Source organism: Bombus flavifrons, chromosome 5 (genome assembly GCF_040668555.2).
Source record: "Bombus flavifrons isolate JBK064 chromosome 5, iyBomFlav1_principal, whole genome shotgun sequence".
Lineage (NCBI taxonomy): Eukaryota > Metazoa > Arthropoda > Insecta > Hymenoptera > Apidae > Bombus > Bombus flavifrons.
This window is the reverse complement of record NC_138446.1, coordinates 13,217,053-13,240,240: the sequence shown is the minus strand read 5'-3', so window position 1 is coordinate 13,240,240 and position 23,188 is coordinate 13,217,053. Positions and strand designations below refer to the sequence as shown.

At 38.4% G+C, this 23,188-nt stretch overlaps 2 protein-coding genes across 10 annotated transcripts in view; both read right to left on the bottom strand.

Moving 5' to 3' along the window:
- Positions 1 to 69: 69 nt before the first annotated feature.
- The window catches only part of sick (sickie), a 193,147-nt gene continuing 170,028 nt past the window's right edge, over positions 70 to 23,188 (bottom strand). For all 9 annotated transcript variants that reach the window (XM_069112536.1, XM_069112538.1, XM_069112533.1 and 6 more), the window contains 7 exons: positions 6,361 to 6,444; positions 3,910 to 4,551; positions 3,290 to 3,825; positions 2,646 to 3,176; positions 2,340 to 2,542; positions 1,889 to 2,256; positions 70 to 1,730 (listed from right to left, as the gene is read on the bottom strand). In XM_069112536.1, coding sequence (XP_068968637.1) covers positions 1,572 to 1,730; positions 1,889 to 2,256; positions 2,340 to 2,542; positions 2,646 to 3,176; positions 3,290 to 3,825; positions 3,910 to 4,551; positions 6,361 to 6,444 — 2,523 coding nt within the window. In that variant the 3' untranslated portion in view covers positions 70 to 1,571. The remainder of the gene's footprint in view (positions 1,731 to 1,888; positions 2,257 to 2,339; positions 2,543 to 2,645; positions 3,177 to 3,289; positions 3,826 to 3,909; positions 4,552 to 6,360; positions 6,445 to 23,188) is intronic.
- Positions 5,096 to 6,352, bottom strand: LOC138179603 (uncharacterized). The gene is made up of 2 exons (XM_069112563.1): positions 5,920 to 6,352; positions 5,096 to 5,829 (listed from the first exon to the last, which is right to left on the bottom strand). The coding sequence occupies exons 1-2, from the start codon at positions 6,002 to 6,004 to the stop codon at positions 5,222 to 5,224; spliced, it is 693 nt and encodes a 230-aa protein (XP_068968664.1). The 5' UTR covers positions 6,005 to 6,352; the 3' UTR covers positions 5,096 to 5,221.

Genomic DNA, 23,188 nt, shown 5'->3' with positions numbered 1-23,188 from the left:
ACATACGATTACCGTACAATGTGGAAGATGAAGTTGGTTAAAAAGAACGGTCGAATTAATCCAACCATATGAAGTTTAGTGTGATTTATTTGATGACACAATAATTATCGTTATTTGGATAAAGGTCCAGTGCAGCGTCGTACAGCGTATAAATACGGTACAAACGTAAAAAACCTGTAAATGTGACTGTATAATTATTACATGCACATCGTATTCATGGACATTGTGATACTGATCAAAATCTGAAATCGACTTCAAGGTTTATCAAACATGTACACTATGTATATTCGGCGTAGCCTGTACTATTTTCTGTTATTTTGGTTTCTGGCAGTTGGTACGTTGCAATCTGATAAATTGCACATAAAGCATTCAATTCCTTTGTTTTCCGTCTCTTTTTTCTTTTATACACTTTACACGCCATAACCAAAATTGATCTTGCAGGCTACTATGGGACTTCGAATCAAATTTGCATCTAGCGTCATCGTACATTCCATTCGTATTTTGTATTTACAATGTTACATGACCAGAATATTACTCACGTATCTTACTGGCTAATTATAAACTTTATTCGTAACATAAATTTAGCGCCATCATCGTTAGGTTGTGTGTGTATATATATAATATATTATATTAACATTTTTTAATTAAATAGAGATTTCGTAGCAAAGTATGTATAAATAGACTATTTTTGCACGCACACCCATCAGTACATACTCACTTCGAACTGCGCTGTATTTCTGAAGGCGAAACAATACTCGGTTGAGCGGTCCGTCCATGAGATCCGTATATCGAATACGATAAGCTATTACCTGAAAGTAGTGGACGTGAGGAATGGTGGTTCCTCGATCCTAAATCTTGGCTCAGTTCGAAGCCCTTTATTTTTACGCCCTATGATAATACTGTTGTATATTCCATCCAAATTTCTCGAGTAGATTCGCGTTAAGCTACACTTAATCGTATTTGATTTGATCATAGAAATGTATCTGTTTAAAATAGATTCGTACTTCCGTAACGGCAGCGTAGATTATTGCATCGCGTGACGACGTATGCGTTCATACGTCGGTATATTCAAAGAACATAGAAGTATCGCTTGCTTGTCTCTTACTTATTTAATTACATATCACACCGAAGTGCATGACGCACATAAAGATCTAGAATAAATATAGGCCAGCTGTAGGCATTGAAAAATTTTTCTTGATATTTTTAATTTCATTTGTAATGCACATCGTCGCCTCGTGTAAGAGCAAATGGAAGGACATGTTTTATAAAGAGTATCATATCACGCACTGCTGAAAATACCTTAGTCCTCGCTTATAGCTCGATCGTTTAATATTTGATATTTTTTTGTCGTAAAAAGTTAGAAAGAGAAGATTTATATCCTAAAGGTATTCAAAATTTATTTTTGATTCTTTTCCTTCTTTTTTTTCATTTCAAATTTTCGTATGCATTTATTCTCATACGGCCAAATAGGTATAAATTGTTATTCTTCAAACTGAATATTACAAACTGGCCTGATGCACGATTATATTCAGAAGTTGTGTTTCATTTTCATTAATGAGAGCAGAATTGAATTAAAGTGCTGATTCTACGCCTCTCGACGAAGATGTCGATGAACTTAAATCTTCGGACTGTCGAGTGTGCGACGAGTCAAGGGAGGTAACCGAGTCACTGTCGTTGCTATGAGGACTCGAATAATTGGCTGCTTCCTGTAACCTCATCAACATATTCAGCTGTAACAAAGAGAAATTTTAATTAATTATCATATTACGGGATTCAGGAAGCGCTGAACATAATATTCAATGAACTTAATAAATAAATAGAACTTCTAATATTGATTTCCATGTTGTATCATTCAAGAGTTAAATTTATTAAAAGTGAAGATACTAACTAGTGGATCTCCTTCTGTATCGCTATGTGTGCTACCAAGGCTTTTCACACTAGATGCGCCGACTCCGGAAGTGTGTCCAGACGTAACAACATCGTAGCCAACGTCCTCAGGTCGTAAACGAAGAAGAGCATCGCTACCACCGTGTACCGCGTGCGTAGAAATCCAGGGATAACTCGATGTGATAAATTGAGCCGGGTCTTCCCAGGAGGAATCTCCATTTCCATTTCCACTCACGCGTCTACCGTAAAGTGTTAATCCTTCTCTGACTGCTTCTACCAGGTAAGGTACTACAGAGTAGTTCCATAAGTCCGTAAACCATACTTGAGAACCCGTTACTTCCATCGGACAGGACAGAAATAGTCGCGGTCCTAGAAGTTATACGTTTAATTTCATATGTTTATGATGAAGCCGATATTACTGAACTGAGTATAAATATTGTTAATGATCTTACCTATTGTCACATCGGAACTGCTATGGGTTTCTAGGAACTTGTTGAGATGTAGCCACACCCGGGGCAACCATTCGACAACTGCTGCCATTTCTGCGTTTCTAGTTCCGCCGCACTCACGCAACTCGTGTTCCAACAGTTTCCGCCTGAGATAACGTCCTAAGAATCCCTTAACTGGTTCCATGTGATTGGCGCAAAGCACCCACCTGAAGATAAGATATTCGTTGCAGAAAAAAAAGAAGCGCTAATAAAAATATACGACAAGTAGGCTGTCTCTCGTTAAAGGGTAAGTTAGATGATAAGATGTACCTAAAATTATGATGTAATTGAAGATTCGTGGTACTACAAGTGGCCTGACTCATGGTGCCAATAATAGCTGGACAAGATGAATGTCTAGTACCAAGCAGGCCACTAAATAATTCTCCTAAAGATGCGGCGTGTTGCAAGTTCTCGAGGATGATTACCCTTGGTAGTTCGTCAGCTGCGTTTGAATCACATCTTTCGGCGATATGCGCAAGATATTGCCTGAGTTCTTTGCTGGACTTGTGGTCCACATTGAACGTGGCTACCGCCGTGGCATCCTTTGTATCGTTATCGGCATCGACCAACGCATGAGCTAATTTTCCAGCTAAATAACTCTTGCCGGTACCACTAGGTCCGCACAGAATGACTCTACGATGCTCAGTTAGCAGAGATATCAATCGCTGCACAATGGACCGTGGTATGAGAGTATCCACAGCCAGCCATGAGTAACCGGAAAGCACCAGATAAATGGTTTTCACGTGGCCGATCAAGTAACCGCAAGGAAGTAACTCTGGATGCTGGGAATCCGTGGTACACCTATATCAGAAGATATTACAAAAATATACGTGTAAGTGATTTTTGGTATTTTTATAAAATAAAATATCAGTATACACATCGGTAAGAAAAAATAGTTATTATAATACACATACCTAGAAGCTTCTCCAAGGTGATAAGCAGCGACGCATTCGACTCCCAGACCCAAGTTGGTCACAGGATCGACTCTCGAAACGTACTCCTTGAAGCATCGCCTTACAGTAGAATCAAGGGAGTCCCATGTAGTTTTGTTGCTGATGCAAACGCTCGCGATAATACAATGAGGAGGTTCACCGATGCTGCCATCCGACGTGCTTCCAGTTACGAGATTATAGTTGAAATTTTTCTCGCTACCTAGATAAATGGCAACGTTAATCCTTTTCCCATCCGTATCTTGTTCCAAAGTTGGTTCTCCTGTAGTTGAGGTGGTTGATGGGACTACTGGGTGTTCCGGTACATTTAAATCTTCTAACTGGTCTGCCGTCGTACTGGTATCGCCATTCGAAAGCGCAGCAACGGTGGAAGCTACTTCTGTCATGCTGAAACGTCTGTCTGGATCGCTAGGCAGTGACGACTGGGAGGATGTTAAGGATTTTGACGTTACTAATCTCTGCAGACGCTCGTTGTTTTGCTTCAGATTAAGCATTTCGTTCTGTAAAGAAAATTTGATTCTTTCATGTCGTACAAGAAAGTTGAAAACCTAAGAATTTTTCCATAAGATTAAAAATATGTTTACCCTCATCTTGATAACAGTGTCTTTCAACGATTCCAGTTGATGCGCCGATGACAGAGCCTCGAGTCTAATATCTGTTAACACAAGATCCTTTTCCCTGAGCTGTTTCTTCAGTTCCACCACGTCTTCGTCCTCTTTTTTGTACAAGGCCGAACTGCTTTTACTTCCGGTCAATGGATTCTCGACTTCGGGTGATTTCTGTCCGTTACTTCGAGTACCTTGAGCTCGGGAAGAGTCGTGTTTGGAGGCGCTCGGCAATCTAGGGCTGTTCGGTGCGCTCAAGTCTCCGCTAGCGCTCTCCTTGCAATCTTCGGCGTCGGAAACGGAGCCATGCCTGTTCTTCCGTGATCTTGAGAAAGCCTTTGAAAACGAGCTACGAAGCCAGCCTTTCTTCTTGTGATGGCTGCTGGCCGAACAGGCGCTGCTCAACGAGTTCAACGAAGTGACACTATCCGCGGACAACTGTCTCGCCATCGAAGCTCCCTGATGGTTGCTGTTACCAGTGCAGCCTGTAGTCCCAGAATCGGAATCACCGAGGGTGTGACGGCGACCGTTGTTCGCGGGTGGTCCGTTGTTTAAACCAGCTTCCGCGCTTTGCTTGCGAAGCCTTTCGATAGTTTCTCTTAATTCTTGAAGTTCAGAATCCTGAAATTAACAAGTAAATTGTAATAATATTGCTTTTTCTTTTCTCGACCACAGACCGCAGATTTTATCTGGTGATTTGCAAAGAATGCCGGTACGCTTGTACAAGTTAAGAAAGTTTCGAGTAAATACGCGCGTCACGAGTGACTGTGCGATTCGTGATATATTGTTGCACCGAAAGATTTATGAACACATAGAAACGATATTAGAGAAAGGAACATAAAAAAAAGAAACTTTCCTTTTCTTCCATATAACTGTACGAAGCTGTGATAGTATTACGCATGTAGTTTGTCTTCATATTTTATTTCTATCTTTCAACAACACGAATGCAAGTTGTACTATGACGGTAGCTACGCGATTTAATTAATAATTGTATCCCTATCTGCAAAAATATAAGGAATAATCCTTATACCGACGATCATACCAGCGTACTTTGTACAGTAAAATGCATCTTGCACTTGACAGCATAATTAGTATAATAAAACATCTAAATTTGTATCTATTTCACAGCTCGTTACTTAATTTCACTTCGGACTCTAACCTTTGGTTTACAGTAAATTACGAGATTTTCTTCAAACTTCATCGTATATCTTCTAGTAACTACATCGACTTATTTGCGCATTCGTTAGTAAAGCATGGAAATTTCTCAGATGATAGAACAAACAGAGTAGTTTTATTTTCCGTAGAAGTCGCTTCCGTGAAAGGGGCAAGGCTCTCGGCTGTGACAGCAGGCACAGTTATCCGAATGACTGACCACGGAGTCGCTGCTCCACGATTCAGCCATGCTGAACAATTGTTTTGTGGATTTTGAGCTCGATTCTTTCCTAAGTTTGTCTGGCTTGTTTCCCTGGGAGGTCGACGATTTTTTTCTCAGTTTACCGCCAATTGTCGATTTACGGCCGGATGTGCGTATCGTGGTCGGACTTGAATTCGCTGGGGTACCGGAGTCCCTTGGAGTATCCGGATGAAATTTTGGTCGCGCTTTTGTCCTGTTCGAAATATTTTTTAGCCCTCGTTCCAATTTCGCGTGTAAAATACTCAGCGTTTCTAACGTAGCGGTTCGTTGAGCCTTTTGATCTTGCTTTAAATCCGGTAGCTTCTTCGACGTTTTTACGTCCATATTTCGATGACGCTTAACGTCTTTCTTGAGCTTGCTATCGTCGTTCGATCTTTTTCTAGTGGACTTGGGGCTGGATAGGCGAGCGGGGCCTTTAAACGAGGTCGAATTTGATTTAAAGCTGTCGGAATCTGGAACTCGAAGACCGAGAGCCTTTGCGTCTTCTGCAGGGATGGGAATCATGGTGAGACCGTTTAATAGCTTAATCTTATTATCAGGGTAGGAGGATAATAATTGCATGATTTTCAAGTCACCTGGGCGATTTAATCTTTGATTTGGAGGCGATTTTGGAAACTGCGAACGATTAATCGTTTGGTCGAGGTTTCGATTTGCGCGCATCTTAACAATTTGAAATAAGATGCCAGGTTTTCGAGAAATCGTAACTACGAAGGTTAGCTTATAAATAGGGGAAAGGTATAGGGAAATGATCGTTCATTTCTGTCGTATGTGATTCATGGCATCTTTGTATGTGGAAAATCAATGGTTCAAGGTGGAAATGTTCATCCCTTTAAATTTCGTGCTATCGTTGCACCGTTAGAGACTTCATATTTGAACAGCGACCCTTACGATGAAACTTCTATTTGAAGTACAAATTTAGTCGATAGAATTCGATGTGATATTGTTTTTATATCGGTGATTTTATATGCTCGTTTAGAAAGTGTTGAAAACTATTAGGTCGGTAATAGAGCGCTTACTTTCTTTTCCGCCGTTGCAGTAAGTTGTTGTAAACGTTGTGTCATGTTGGACAAAGATTGCTCGAACGCGGACACTACATGAGCCTGTAACAGAAAAATTCACAGGGTAATGAGAAACAGCGAGCGTTACTCGTAAAAATGATTATAAAGCGTATTGAATAAAATTGAGAGTACTTAAAAAATAACGATGACAGATAAAATAATATTCATCTCGTCTATCTTCTATCCTAAAACGTTTGAAGAGATCAGCGAAATAATCAGACAAGAGCATCTTATGAATCTTCTACGTCCTAATAATTTTATCAGGAAGCTTTTGAAACAGAACATGGAACTCGGATAACGAGTCGAGTGTTACAGCTGGGCAGCTATTTCCCACCTATCGATCTCGGTCATCTAATTTTCCTTCCTGTGCTCAATAGCGAGACGATAATTCATATTTTTTTTACTTCCGTCGAGTGGCCATGCGTAGCAAGTAGCCACAATAAAAACTGATTTTCATAAAGATAGAAAACGACGAAAATTCTACGTTTGCGGTAAAATGATCCTCTCGGCTGTAAATATGTCTGGATACGAAGAAGGTTTCTGATTTCTTTAGCTTTCGTGTATCGATAAAGGTTCGTAGTTTCGAAAGAATGGCTTGGACATAATTTAACCTTTTTCATTTGCTTCGACATAATTATTTGATTTGTGCAATTTTTTTATCAACAGGGTATATACAAACGTAATTAAGATTACGCTATCGCTTGGAAAGCAATTAGATTCCTTTTTATCTATGACACAGAGAAACGTCATATCCTATCACGATTTCCTTCCCGCAGTTATTTATTCCAGTCTATCAAGTACCCTTGGTAAAGTAACATGGTCGGATGAGCGTCCAACTTCGTATCCAAGACGTAGGCGAGCTGACCCACAATGCGACCTACACGTTGCTCTTTCAATTTTTCTGGACGCTTTTCGTAAGAAGAATGGGAATAATAATGAAGGAAAGAGAATACACGGGGAAGGAGAAAATTCCATGTATCCGGTGTCTGGATAAACAAACATCAGAACGTATACATCACACGGTCATCTTCTACTCTATGGGGTGCTCTTATTGTGGTCACCAACTGTTTCATACTCACTTATTTCAAAGAATAAATAATCGGTTGAAAGATCGCACGTGTCTATAGAAATACAGATACAACTATAAAATGTAAATTTGTTATTTTACAAACTCATTTCGAAACCTAAATGACTTTGATATTTTCATAAGTATCTTTCTTCCAAGTATTACGAGTATTACAAATAATAAGCGTTAGAAATATTACGAGTTAATTCATTGTAGGACGACATAAGATAAAACGTGAAATTCGAAATATTGTAAATGTGATTCTCACAATGTAACCGAGAAATTCCGACGAGAAACTACGAAGAGGAAACGAGAAGAAAGAAGGGTAAAGGACGCGTGGATGAGCAACATTTCTACGCGTAATACCAGAGAAATTATTCCGCCTGTAAAGCGGCAACACGGTAATTTTCTCGGACCTATCTCAGGACTCTTTCATTGTCGTAGCTTTTCGCTTCATAACGTAGGATACGGAACGAGCTTTCGCGCTTGCAACGATGATTGCAGGTTGTCAGACACGCGATGTTCCCTCTTTTGTCGGAATGTCAACCTCCACTCGTATTGTTAATATTGTTCGAGTCAATGTCCAAGGTTCAGTGATTTTAAACAGTGATATCATACCGCAATTATTTATTTCTACGAACAAACATTTCTTTATCCGATAGTCTGTGATTTATCAAAGACTTCAACTTGAAAATTTCGAATTCAAGATCTTCCACAGCATATATATATATATATATATAGCTCAGAATAAGTATAGTTGTTCGGATCAGAACTGCTTCCACTGCCGTCAGTGAAGTAAGCGTTTGCTACACAAGAACGGAAATCTCGAACGAGTTGAAGCTACTAAGAAGACCAGTAAATCCCTCGAAAGATCTTGGACGAGCATAAGTATGCGATGCGCTCCCACGCGTGACTCTAACGCGATCGCTATACTGCTTCACCTACCGCCGAATGTGTCAACCGTATCCGTAGAAATATATTTCTTTATCGTATCAGACGTATACGATATGCACGTAAGTGCAGTCCACCTACATGTCGGCTTTGCACCTTCCTCGAAAATTCTGTCGAAGCGCACCTCGAACGGTTTCTTTGGGCTTCGTCGCTAAATAAATAAACGATCTTATATTGCTCGCGTCGCGTCCTGTAATACACGTTGAACACAATCGTAAATAACGTTATTATCTGTATTTTATTAATTCCCCTTAGCGTTCTATAGTTTATACAGGAAGATACTTAACAATTTAAAAGAATTGAAACATATTAAATCGAAGACGTTAATTAAGCTGCTATACGAGTTCGTTTCAAAGTGAGTTCGAAATTCTGACCATAAATCTTCACATAAGATAGGGAAAAACTTTTATTTTTCTATCATGATATACCACATAATAATGCACCAATTAAGACGTAAATCTCAATTAACGGAGATGGTAAATATAAGAATGAAGCTAGTAATTAATCCTCGAGGAAGAAGATAATTTATAACCTTCGTGCGAATTTAATTCATAAATATTCACGCGTAGAGGTAGACATTCTACATTTAAATATTGGTCGGATTGAACGCGATACGGCTACTCTGTTTGTCATAGGTGTGTCAAACTTGAGTTTTAAATCTCGTATCTAGAAACGCAGAACAGGGACGTTGGATTAGCAGCTAGCATCTATATTAGCATGGCGTGTCAACCTCGTCGAAGATTAGTTCGTTTTGATTTCCAGGCTTAATGATCAGAGTAAAGTAACAAGTGTACCCAGTGATAATATCGTTCTTTAATTTCCTTTTCTCGCGATCGTTCAAACTCCTACGTTTAATAAACGACCCACGGATGATCGTCGATTCTGATGCATGCGACGCCTACACGTTTCAACTTATCTGCCACAGATAACTGCCATGGTCGGGTTCGCTCTCGATCGATTTGGAAAGTGTCACGTTGTTGTTGTTGTTCTTCTTCTTCTTCTTTCACCGAGCTGATCTTACAAATGTATACGAAAATCTCTGTATGTTATTTAATTCGTTATTAACATATCGATTATCACACAAATTCTGTATATTTTTCCTTGGGAGCAACAGATTCAGATATATTACGCTGTGATATCAAACTTTTGTTTTTACAATATTATACAATACAATATACGATATACAATATTATATTGTATTTGCGCACTTCTCCTGACAATTCTTTTCTTGAAACTTACCTTATCTTAAGGACCAAAGTTAATGCGAAACATTTTATATTCGTAATCTCTCTTTAGTCAATTTGTATCATTGAATTTTACTCGATTCAAATCGCAATTTCAGGAATTTGCACGATGTTTCGTTCGTCTGTGAAGATACTGCTGTTTTATGAAATTCCAAGGAATTTAGATACATATTTCATAACGTCACGATGAATTTTCTCCAATTATAGACATTCGTTTTGTATCTCCGATTTGCGTAGTTGGACTTTTGTAACGCATCTGTTATTGCTATATACTTATGGGACATTTGTAGGAAAGCTTTTACGCATTATTATTGCTCGGTCCTTAATTTAAAGAGATATATAACTACAGATTGCACGCTTTGAAGTACTTTTTGTAAGCGGCAGTAGAAATGGGTAAAAACTGTCGAGCAAATGGATACTCAGACAAGAGATGTGTGCTTCGTATAATAAAATTCACTTTGCTCGCGTCTCAGGAAGAAAAAAATAAGTACACGTTTTCTGACATCTGTAGAACGTAGCGTCTGTAGAGTGCCTAAAAAAATAGTAATTTATCGGCCTCGAAATGCTGATCGCACTTGTCTTAGTTTCCCACTGTCTCGTCTTCCTTGATATAATACACCCTGCGAAAGACCTAGTCGTAGATCATCTTTCACCGTTCTCTTTTGCGGTTTCATTTCGACTCGCTTCTACCCACGACGAATACGCCGCTTTTAATTGTACCAAATCTGCGTCCAATGCTAATCTGCATCTATCGCGTAGGATTCTGCGATAAGCTCGTACGCTTTCCTCATAAGAGATGCTCCGTAATGGGAAAAAAAAGTCAAAGTTGTGTCGAGAAACCAGTCGTGATACCGCTATCGACCACGCTTTCGAAACGAAAATTCTCTAGTGGATGATACCGTTCTATCTTTATCTCTGCTTCAGGGATGATATCTTGAAGGTATCAAATACTATGTACATTAAACGCGTGGCTTGAAAATATAGATATTAAAATATGCGTTTAATTGGAACAGATTATTTCTTGCTGCGACCTATACATCTACTTCAATTGTGAGATTTCTTTTTCATTTGCCGAGTCTAATAATGCATATTTTTCAAGGTGTGGGTTCACGCATATAATTCTCCATGGTATTTCATATAAGACGATTCGCATAAATCATCGTAGAGGAACAGGTTACTCTTCGCCTCGATTCGCGAATCTATTTTGATCAAAAGATAAAATTAGAAGTTTTACTTCAGTCGCGAGTGAATTTTTTTTTCATTTGTCGAGTGTAGCGATATACATTTTTTGAATATGAATTTCTTATAATTTTCCATAAAGTATTTCACATAAAACGATTTGCGAGAATCATCGTAGAGAAGGATTTTCGTTTCTAATAATAGCTTGGTAGGTGGCATCGAGGAAATTCTAATACGGCGAAAAGCAGCGATTAAGCTGCTTTCATCCTTCCGTCGTTTTAGCTTTACCATGAATTAAACGTTGTTCTCTACAAACGCAACACAACGGAGCCGCGTGCAGAGGGTGCAGCGATGTTTCGCGCAATTCTCCGCTAATTGCACGCAAATACATGACTCACATGAAAGCGCGTTGTACGTAATTCGTAACTAGACGCGAATCATTGATATTCGAGACACGTACCCTCTACGATGCAGCATCGTTATTAACCGTGACGATACTCGACCAACGATTTCCATTGAAAACGAAAGCTATAAATACGCTTGAAATCAGCAGAATTTCCCTTTCTATCAATCTCTATTTGTGATCCATAAAACGCTCGCTAAATATCTGTGCTTTTCGTTGAAAATTATATTCCAAGGACACATTTATGTGAAAACACAGCCCATCACAGATTTAATTATAGTATTGATAAGATTATGCTCGTAAAACTAATTATACGGTTGCCACATACAGGATGTTTGTAAGATCCAGTTGTACGTTTTGCAAGAGATCAAAAAGATAGAAAATTAATATGATACTATTGCGATAAGACCGATATTAATGGATAAATGTTCTTCTTGCGGCAAATGATAGTAGGAAATGACTTAATTGTTGATCATGAAACCCGTAACTTTTCCTCGTGTTTCTGTACTTTCTAATTTTGTGAAATTCTAGATACTTCAATGTTTCAACTTAATGTTTCATAAACCTGATTCTAGTTCAGTAGTTTATCCCGAACGAATACATTGAAACTAACGAAGAAATTTCAGATAAATGTGTGAATAAACTCCTTGATATATGTTTCTCTATTCGTTACTTATCGATATTATAAAAGACTCCAGTTGTATAATTTTAATTTGTCGAAAATATACCACTATACCATCCCTCTCTGTCTCGATAAAATCAAAATGTGTATAAACGACTCTGTAAATTTCAAGTTTCTTTTCAATTAATCATAAACTATGAAAGTAAAACCGGCACTTACGCATATATTATAAGGAGAACGTAATTCAAAATCCTCGCGTCATACGCAAGCGTGTACGCACTTAGGTATTTGAAAATTCTTGAATAGTTTAAACTTGACATTTGGTAATTTAAACTTTCTTCGTTCGATAAGATCGAAAGAAGAAAAGTTTCAGTTTACCTCGTGTATCGGGTTTGACGGGGGATCGAGCGAGTTGAAACGAAGCTAGTGACTAAAAACTGGACCGGAAGCTGCTGTGGCAAAAACGTACGTGCCGACGATGCGCGTAAAATGCATCGTTCTGCACAGTGACGTGCCTTGTTTCCCTTAAAAGAATTGCGTTGATGTTGTACCCCAGAGTTTCTGTATTTCTGAAGAGGAATTTACAGGCATGAATATTAAAATCTACCTTTTAATCCATCTTGCCTGCGAGAAAAACATTGGACTGGAATATAAATACCCTTTTCTCTATGCACGCACGTAGAACTTAGAATCGTTAAGTATTTTTTAATAAAACGAAGTATTTACATTTTCACGCGATGTCTATGCGTATAGTATACCGTAACTCTTTGCATTGTTAACACTATTTTAAATTGACTGTCCATGTTTATACACTGCCGATCATAGGAATTACAGCACTTGATGATATTTAGAAAGACGAGATTTAGAAATCTACTTATTTTGTGATAAATCTGTAATTTTATTCACGTTATACACGTCTTATAATGCAAAATACTAAACGAAGTAAAATTGATTAAATTTTTTCAATAAATGTAGGTAGCACTTATGATCAAAATCAAAAATATTTATCCAGTAAGACTAAATGATACAGATGGTGTAAATATCGTGAATGTCGAAAATATCGTAGACAGCGAAATTGAAATCCGAGCAGCATGTACTCGATACAATGGTTCTCGTGGTTAATATAGTTTTTGGGTCGCGAAATGTGGTTTCTATTGATGTAGGAAATATCGAAGGATGCAGGTAACGAAGTTTCACGTATGAACACGCGCGGAGTTTCACGTGTCATAAATCTGTGTCGCGATTATCCGCGCGAGTTCACTTTTAGCGAACACAGTGACTCGTTATTTCTATAAGGAATACATCTAGTCGATTATTAGATAACGAACCGAAGAGAAAATCTATGGAAGAAAAATGGAAATATCTTCGATTCGAGACAGGAACTAGGAGAAGGTACAGAAAAAAAGCTAAAGTGGTAAAAGGAATTCTCTATAACTTTATAGATCGTCGAAGATAATTTCCATTGGTTAATCCAATATAAATTACACAGAGTTACAAAAAACGTAGAAAGTACGGTTACGTCTTTTTTTCATGCCAATCTACTTTCTTAACTTTTCTTATTATGTTTCTTATTCTTCGTATTTTCCTTCCACACTCTTATTCCTAGTCGAGCTCTTAACTGGTCTTAATTTTCCTTCCTCATTTTAAGTCAGTTGGTTAGAGATTGACAGTTCTATTTGTGATTTTCAGTGAAAAATCTTCGAATTTCTAGTACAAGCTCCCGTGCAATATCGGTTGAAAAACGATGGCAGAGAAACATTGAACGGATCGTAAGTTTCCTTTCCATACGAATGTCTCATGGGGCATACGAAACCAGATAGCACGAGATGTGAACATGGCATAATCTTCGAAGCGTTACGACCCAAGCTAACTGGGCTAACAGTTCCCAGGCTGCAGAAGAACGATTCTCCATCACGAAATAGTATACCCCAGTGCATGTAAGTGCACACAGCAATGAGTATTGGCACATGTGCAAGACCTAGCTCAAGATACGGTAACTTCTCCATTGGGTTCTTTACGCGAATCTTTGAACCATAACTACGTACGCTACCGCTGAAAGGAATGTCGATACTTGCTTCTTTTTGGCAGAATGCAATTTAGTTACAGGTTTCAGCTAATTTAGTAACTTAATTGCATATTACGATAAAAGAATGATATTTAGAAATGTCAAACATTATGGAATAATTTTTTTATTTGGAAACACTTCGTTATCGCCAGCTAATCTGATCGCCAAGCTATAAATAACACAGAGCAGATTCTTTAAAATTGATAGACAAACTATCATGATTAATTGTTCCAGTTAATACTTCGACGAACCGTTTATTTTAATGTACCGTTGAGAATGTTTCAACTAAATAATTTCAATTTCGTATGACGTCTGAATCTCTTGGTTTCGTGAGAAAATAGATCTTTTAAATAAATAAATAGACCTTTCGATAATTAAATTGTTACGAATTCATATATCTTACTAACATTTGTGTCTTGTTAGTATACAAATCAGACCAAAATGTTCACATACTTACGAGCTATAATTGATGCGAACTAGACATTTCTTTTCTTTCTTCCATTTTACTACAACCTACCATTTTTAACTGATTTCGTTTGCAACAGAGTGCAGAAAGATTTTCTTCTTGTATAAAAAGCTGTGCAAATTCCCGAACACTTCCAACTTCGGAAATAAGGTTTTCTCTTACTCTCAAGATAAAAAAAAAAGCGTGGTAATTTTAGAATTTATCCAATAGAATGCATTAAGCGATCATTTCTACGTTCCATTAACCTGCAGGTATTATATCTAATCCTCTTACAAGCTTTTCGCGATTCTACCGCAACTTTCTCCGGGCGTGCTAACGCGCCACGTTGAACCTCTAATAGACTAATGCATCTGCGAGATTGCATCTCTGTAGGTCCAACGTGCAATTAAACGATAGATTCGATCAAGTTCCACCAGAAGTCTAACACGTAACACCGTTTTCGAAGATGCTTGCGTGAAAGCCAACCGGCACGGTACTCATCACTCGGTTAATTGAATTTCCATCTTAGTTAGGGTTTCGTACGATTTCACGGGACACCGACTTAATAAGATCAGGGCTGTTCGAGCTTCTCTATTCGATACATTCGACACAGTACGCCTCGTGAGTGAATCTTTAGCCTTTTATCTCTGAAAATGTTACAGTACAACACTATTTCAGCTTCGTAATTTTTTATCAAGTCAAAGTTGTTCAAATGTCCGAACGAGGTTGTTGTAAAATGTGCCAGACTTTTTAATTATGCATTTTAGAGTGATTTTTTGTTGTTTCCTTAGTCCAATCATAGTTAACTTAATAATATTAGAGATATGATGCAAATATGAATTATCTTCTCTTGTTGCAAACCTATTCGTCTGTACGTCAATCAGAAAGTAGGTAAAATGTGAAATGGACCTCGATAATCAGAGCTTCGATCATTATTCGCATGAATATGCGTACGTTTAGGGATTGCGTAAAATTTTGGCACACATAAGACTAGCAATTAGTCGCAACCAGCTATGGTTAGTGCTTGTATACCTGCAAAAATATATTGGAAGCACTAAATCGTATAAAGTTTATAGTACTAGTATCGTATAAAGGAACCGATGTGGATATTTTAATAAGTAATATGTTCGAGTTTTATATGTATACGTGAGAAGCGTTTGGAACAGATATGAGAATACCCGATGGGTCAGATTATAAGAATATCCGAGTGCTTGAGATTGGCTCGTGTACAAAGAATGTACGATAACACAAGGTTACAGGTGGACGTGACTGTGACATCTCAAAGAATGTCTCCGTATATCAAATTGAATTAATATATAGTAGATATACAGTGGCTACAGTAAATAATTGTACATCGTTATATCTATTATAACATTTACGTGCTAACTGTTAGGTCCAAGTATATTAAACTTCGCATCATTTAGTAGTACTTCCCTGTTTGCACTTATGGGATCCAACTATGGGGAACAGCGAGTAATTCCAACATAGAAATTCTTCAACGATTTCAATCAAAAAATCTAAGATCTTTAATAGATGCACCTTGGTATGTTACCAACGAAACAATACATCACGGCCTTAAAATACCTACAGTTAAAGAAGAAATATCCAAATTCAGTAATAGATATAACATAAGAATTAACAACCATCAAAACCCACTAGTTACTCAATTACTTGGCACGATGGATCAGATCCGCAGGCTAAAAAGACATTACCCTCTAGATTTAAACATTAGATTCAGTTAGAATCAAATATACGATAATTACTTATTATTCACGTTATAGTAGCACGCTGGAATAATTTACTTATAATTCTCAATGACAATTGATTGTAAACTACTTCCAAATAAAAAAAAAAAAATTTAGTAGTACTTTCATACGATTAAAACAAATTGATACTACGAAAATGAAATGTAAATTCTGATTAAAAATCCGCTTCGTTGCAAATACTATTCGTAGCCACGTTATATAATATTAAGACTGGAACCTCACCCTGGAAAAAAAAGAAGTTTTCTGCGCCACTGAACATCACTTACACACAATATCGGGCCAAAACGTTTAAGTGAACCATGAAACGATAAATCCTCGTCTTGCGGGGGAGTTGAGGACATTTACAACAGAGCACGGTATCCAACGTGTCCTAAACGAGTGAAGTGGCTTACCACAAATCCCAGCGACAGTTTTATATGTTTTCGGCTTTCCCTGGCCCCACGTGCTGTTGAATATTTTGACCCGTGGGTCAGTGGGAAAACATAGGTTCGAGATCCTTAACGATAGACCTTCCTATACCTACATAATCATGACTTATTCACGAGCTACTTTTCCAATCTTTGAACGAAGAAAACTACCTAGGAAATCTATACAACAAATGATATCATAAATAGCATGGAATGTTTTCCTAGCTTCCCCTTTCGTAGTTCCTTAGGAGGGTTCGATATTTAGGACGAAAACTAGTCCAATTTTCTTAGTACAAATAAAAATACGGTCAGAAAAGATTCTGTTTGGTTGAAACAAAATTTAATTGCATGATTCGAGCACAAATGTCAAGTCTCTAGTATTGATCATTGGAATGCCCAATTAATTAGTTGATATTGATTCTAACGTTGCACACAGTTTTCAACGAGTCACTCAAAGTGATTAAAATAATTAGGAAGTTTCCAATTAAAAGATGGAATGCGAAAGAACGTATCTCGCCCGTATTTGTGGAAATAAGAAAAAAAGGAAGAAATAGTAGTAGTTGAAAAAATGGACGAAAGGTCGTTTCTCGGTGAAGCAGTTGAAGTAGTCAAGAGAATGCACTCTATGCCAGAGTTACAAGTGGAAGCAAAGAGGTTTCGAGTGTACGCGGGTAATTGAATAGGTTGTTTTAGCAAGAGTTCTTTACTGGAGCCCATTTTCGCTGTGCTGCTTCTACTAGAATATTTATTTACACCCTACTATGTACTATAATTATTATGTACGTAACCGATAACATTTTATTTTACATCTACCGTAGTCAACTTTAATAAGATAAATTCCAAAAGAGCAATGTGCAAGGACCACGTGTTTCCTCCGTACAGCTGTTACACATTGGAATTACCATATATATGGTACGTTACAAAGTTATTTAATAACTTACTTTCCTCTCGTAGACTCCAAGTAATTTATGCTCGAACTCTAATACTTGTTCGTGTATCCACGCATGATTTAACGCTAAAGCTACCGAGCTAAATGGATTCTACATAATACACAATATTTAAAGAAGCATAACATCAAGAATAATCAATGACGTAATAACGTTTCTATCTCAATATAGCTAAACATTAATATCACCAAAAGATACTTGTATATTAAAAGGAATCGTAAAGATGAAAAGTCCGATTCCTGTCATTTGGACTGCTTCGGTAACTTTATCGTTAAATGACAATGATTACTGAAGAGTTAAATAACGTTATTACAAACTGCCCATAGCGAATACACGTGTTATACGCGTCAGCTGTCGGTTTGTCCATTCGACAGCTATAAATGGAAGAACAATGGTGGAAAAGTTCCAAGAACAGAACATTTCATCGACGATTTGCCGTGAAAAGCGTGTACGTGTTATCGATTATGTCAACTAACGTCCCTAAGGATATTAATTATATCTGATGGTTGACGAAACGCTACACATAGTTGAATAAATACGTTCCAAACGATAAGCAGTATTCTAAACTTATCTTTAATAAGAAATCCAACCAATCGTAGCACTGAGAAACTATATTTGACCGTGAGATAAAAATACTGAGAACATCTGCAAATGTACAGGCATATCATTGGTTAAAGATCTATTATCGGTAGATGCACTAGAACTAGAGAGTCGAATGTTTCTTTAGGATAACTACCTGCTGCAGATATATGGAATTTCTTTTCCAGGAAAAAATTCTAAAAGGGCCTGCTACCGGATAAGGCTAAGGTTCTGCGAGGCGTTGATTTACTGCCTCCATGTTGGTCAAGAGGATGTCCAAATAGTTTTGGGGACAAATAACAATCTCTCGAACATAGTTCTAGAAACGAAAGTCACGTTACAAAGGGAACAACCGTGACGTGAATTTCGACCGCTACATTTCTGTCGCAATCGTTAACAGATGTTTTATGAAAATCTTCTCTATTACCCTCAATATGTTACGTTCCCTTTCCTTTGGCATCTTTTCAAGCACGCGGTTTACCACTTCGCTATCTACTATTTTAGTACCTACGTTTAATATTTATCTGCAAGCTGATTAGTCGTTTTTAGAATAAAACTAATATCGCGTCTATTTCGTTTTCTTTATGATAGTTTTAATATCGAGACGAGATTGGTACTTGAAGAAATGCAATTTTATGTAACTAATCGTTCCTACATCAAAAAAAAAAAACTTTATCAGAAACTACCAGAGTACTTCGAGATTTTTTACCCTAGAAAGATAAGAGAACATTCAGGTTGTCGTCCGTAATAAATGTGTCCCAGAATTATTTTATATTTTCGAATACGTCTAGAACGGTAGAGAAACGAAACTTGAATGCGAACGATTCAATTTTCCTGCGGAGTGTGAAAAAATATGTTTGTCTAACGAAGAGTTAATAATCGTAATGACAAAAGCAAACGACGTCGATTTTGGATAACGGTGTGCACGATCTTTTTTCGGGAACAAAGAGTAGGAAATTGAGTTTCACAGAAATGTTATATTAATGCGACGCACGAGAGGAGCGTGATCCGAAACAGGATCGAGTTTAAAGAGGATACAGAAGAGGCTCGGGATACGAGCATATAATTATTCAATCGGGACCACGAGTGGCATTGTCAACCTACGCTTTGTTACACATCGTCTTTCTAATGGTTCAATGGTATGCGTTCGGTTTAATTTCGTTTGACGGCTCCACCCGTGACGTCTTATTATCGAATTTATTATTCGAGTACCTCCACCTACCCGCAGCAGTTTAAGCAGTGACATAAGGCGAAATAAATCACGTAGATCGCCTTGACGACCGAGAGTACCCGCGTTCGAATTTATTCATTTCCTTTTCCTTCGAAACACCAGTGACTTAAACGTGTTTCTTTTACCGTGAAAAATTTGCCAGCTACGATCGTGCAAGTCTGCTAATCGCAGGTAAATAATTGAAATATACAGATTCACGTTCTCTTCAGACGAAGCGATTAAATTATTTATTATTATATCGATGCATATGAAACGTCGTCTCTCCGATATTTGAATTTGACTAGCTAATAATAAAATTTAGTCGTATCATCGAAAACAGAAGATTTACTTTATTACGAAGCGAATCAAGTTAATTAAAATATCAATTTTTATTTCGTGTTATGCGTCAAATCATAGTTAATTGGCTTTTAGTACAAGCTACGATCTTTAAAATAAACGAAGACTGACGATACCTTAACCATAAATTAATTATATCTTTCTTTTTTAATCGCAAGTGATTTCGAAGTTTGGCATGATTCACTCATTATATCTAATAAATATATAATACGAATTATTGTATTGTAAACCCGTTTTAATTACAACCAGATTGAAGTCGCAATTAAAATAATTTGCAACTATCGTACACTTTTCTATTCGCAGTGTCATTAATGATGACTTAAGAAGACACAATAGCGTTAGTCCTTAAGAATCGAATTGATATGTGTGATTTATCAAGAGCCATCTTATAATTAGCAACGCTGAAGGCCTATTCTGACGCGTGAAAGGCGCTAAGACCAATGAACCCGATCGAATAGACATAAGTGGTAGCGTGAGTCGAATGATTGCGATAGACCACCCCATACTATGCATCAATGAAAAAAATATAAAAAAACTTCTTGTAATGTGCCTTCCTCAACTCGATGTTAACACCTTTTTTTAAAACATAAAAGATCTTGCGACTAATCCTTTCTAAGATTTTAAATCGACATTGACTTATACCAATAATTAAATACTTGCACCGATGACCATAATTACTCGTATTAGAGTACCTATTCGTCGCATTTATTGCAAAACTCTACTAAATTTTACTTCGTAAGACGCATATGATTTAACAAATTTGTAATAAACCAATGAAAAAATGAAAGCAATGGAAAGCGTACGATCTCAACTAACATTACACGAAATAATCAAATATTTATCGTAAGAAATCAATATAAAATAAATAAAGAAGAAATAAATATTGATCGTAAGAAATCTAAATAGACGAGCACATCTTATTTGATCTATTTATTAATCGAAGAAACATCTTTTCTATCGACCGTTGATACTGGACGCAACCGGACGAAATTTTCCTTTGCGTTACCTGCAATGACGGGCAACTTCGATGCCTGTACTTCCTAGTTGCTAGTTCCCACCAAGGAATGATGTTCTCGGTGCTTCTCGGCTTAACTGGATCGCTGACTGCGTGCTCGTAAAGCGGCTCGAGGATCGGCACGTTACCGGACAAACGTCTAAGAGGATCGTTAGATGCCTGATCTTTCGAGAGATTTCCTCTTCTAGGCAAAGTGGCGAAACCGCTGTGCCGGCAATTATCGTCGTTATCTTTGTCTTCTGGTTCTTCCGATTCCAAGGAATTGTGCCTGGTTCTACCGTAGGAAGATCTGAGGAAATGATCTTGCCTCTGGAAGCTGCGACTGGTTCTGTCTATTTGGCCGTGTAGTATGAGGTCGGTTGCATCCATCAGGTAGAATGGAAGAGCTCTGGTACTGTTGAAGAAGTTTTCAAAGTTCTTTCGTTTATCGAAGGATTCGTCGTGTCGATCGCTGACGTCGATATTGCTGGTGCAAGGCCTGTGAAGAGAGGACGATCTGACACGGACATGTCGTTCACCATCGAGAACGTCTTCGCTGGATTTGTGAAGAGGTCTCGAGGAAGCTCTCGATCTCCGAGAGGGTAAGGTATCGTATCTTCTTTCTAGATTGTTATTCTCGTTCAGCTTCGCCTCAAACCGTGAATTGTACAGATTTTTCTCCGTCATATCGTTTGGTCGACGAATGTTATCGTACTTGGATACGGTTAAAATTCGATCTCTTTTTAAATAGGATCTGTCCGCAGAGTCGACCCTAGAACGATTCCTTCGAATCGAGCTGGTGACTGGTAAACGATCCACGGATCGAACGATCGTTGGTCTGTCGTCGTCGGTAGAAGACATTTCGTCCTTCGACTCGAGTTCGTCGGATCCTTCCGTACTTATCGGATCCTGTTTACAATTAATCGGATTTTTCGATGTGTTATTTTGTAGACTCGACTTCAGCTCGCCATTTTGTCCAACTTCGTTCGTTAGCGTTTCGCTAATCGCGTATAAAGATTCGGTCGATTTCGTCGACGACGTCGTCGTGGATCCTGTTGAATGTCTCGAAGTGTTTTCTATCGAGGAAGATCTTGGAAGCAACTTGGGTGGAAGTTTACCGAAGGAATTCGGCCTACTTTTGAAAATCAAAGTGCTATCCAAACATTCTGTCTTATTATCGGAATCTACTTGCTTCTCCGTCTTCTCCTCGAAGTTTTCGCCAAAGTCGCAAGATATGGGAGGCATCGGCGCCATGTCCCTTTTTCTCGCGTAGCCGTAAAGATTGCAGGATCGATCGAGTTCCCCTTTGGCGATCTTGTTGATCACACCATAGGCGGAATTCTTCGAGTTCGAGGACGACTTTAGTTCCTCGTAACTCTTGTCGATCTCCGCGATGTTCTTGTTAATATCTTCGATATACTTGGCCGTGGTGCGATAAAGATCACCGCTCGGAACGTAATTCCCATCAACGACGGCGATTCGTCGATCGCGCCTCGACTTTGACAAAATGTTCGGAACCGCGTAGATCGGTTGTCTGTCTTTGGTATTGCTGATTCTTTTATTATCAACGAGAACAGGCCTCTTGAACTTCGCGTCATCCTTCTTAATATCGAAGCTCTTTCTTCCGTTTCTTCTTATCGGGTCTGAATTGCTCACGAAGTTTTCCATCTCCTTCAATTTCTTTAAGTTAGAATCGAGTATCACGGTAGATTGAAAAGAATCGGTTAACCGATCGTCTCGTGTAAAAGCATCGTTCTTCGATCGAAAAGAATGCAAAGTAGCGCGATCGTTTAAGCATTCCTCTGTGCATACGGTATCGTACAGGCGATCCACCGAGCCATTTTGAGTCGAATCTTGTTTCGTTTCGTTCGATTCGTTCCTAGCTGAGAACGTATTCAGCTGTCCTTGACCGTTCACTCGCGCATCATCGGTTTGCTGGACGTAGTCGTTCTGCAGATAGCTGCGTCCTTGGTCGGCCTTGCTGAATGTGTTCATGGTTACCAGCTTGCGCTCATCCGGCGAGTTTACTTTCTTCGAGCCTCGTAACGTCCCGTAATTCTCGATTAGCAGGCAATCTTTACCGAAATCGGTCCATCTCGGTACCTGTTGGAGATCGTTCGGGGCTATGGGAAAATTCGAGAGCCGAGGAAGAGCGTAAGGGCCTCCAGCTTCCTTGAGAAGCTCTTCCGAGTCGGATCTGTAGACGGCTCGAGGTCGACTGCGACCTCGCGACCTTATGGTCGCGTAGCCGTCGTGAACTCGACGCGAACACACGTTCAGATCCATCGGTGACGGTTTACTATGTGTCGGATGGAGTCTTTGGCATTCTTGCCGTAATAGTGGCGGCCAAGGAACAGCGAGCTATCGTCAATCACCACATATCATTTGCTAGAATGTCTTCGATACACACAACATTTCTATCGAGTCTGTTTTTCATTCAAATTCCAAACGAAGTGGAACGATTCTGTGAAAATAATTCATCTCGCATTAGACGGATTCGTTTGTCCGATGATTTTACTAATATAATGTTACTCCCGTGACACTTCCATAA

What these genes read in the sequence shown, in the direction of transcription:
- LOC138179603 (XM_069112563.1), bottom strand. Translation starts at nt 6,004, where the DNA reads ATGCGCGCAAATCGAAACCTCGACCAAACGATTAATCGTTCGCAGTTT. An exon ending in TCAAAGATTAAATCGCCCAG is followed by an intron (nt 5,830 to 5,919) that starts GTGACTTGAAAA and finishes CCATCCCTGCAG; the next exon opens with AAGACGCAAAGGCTCTCGGT.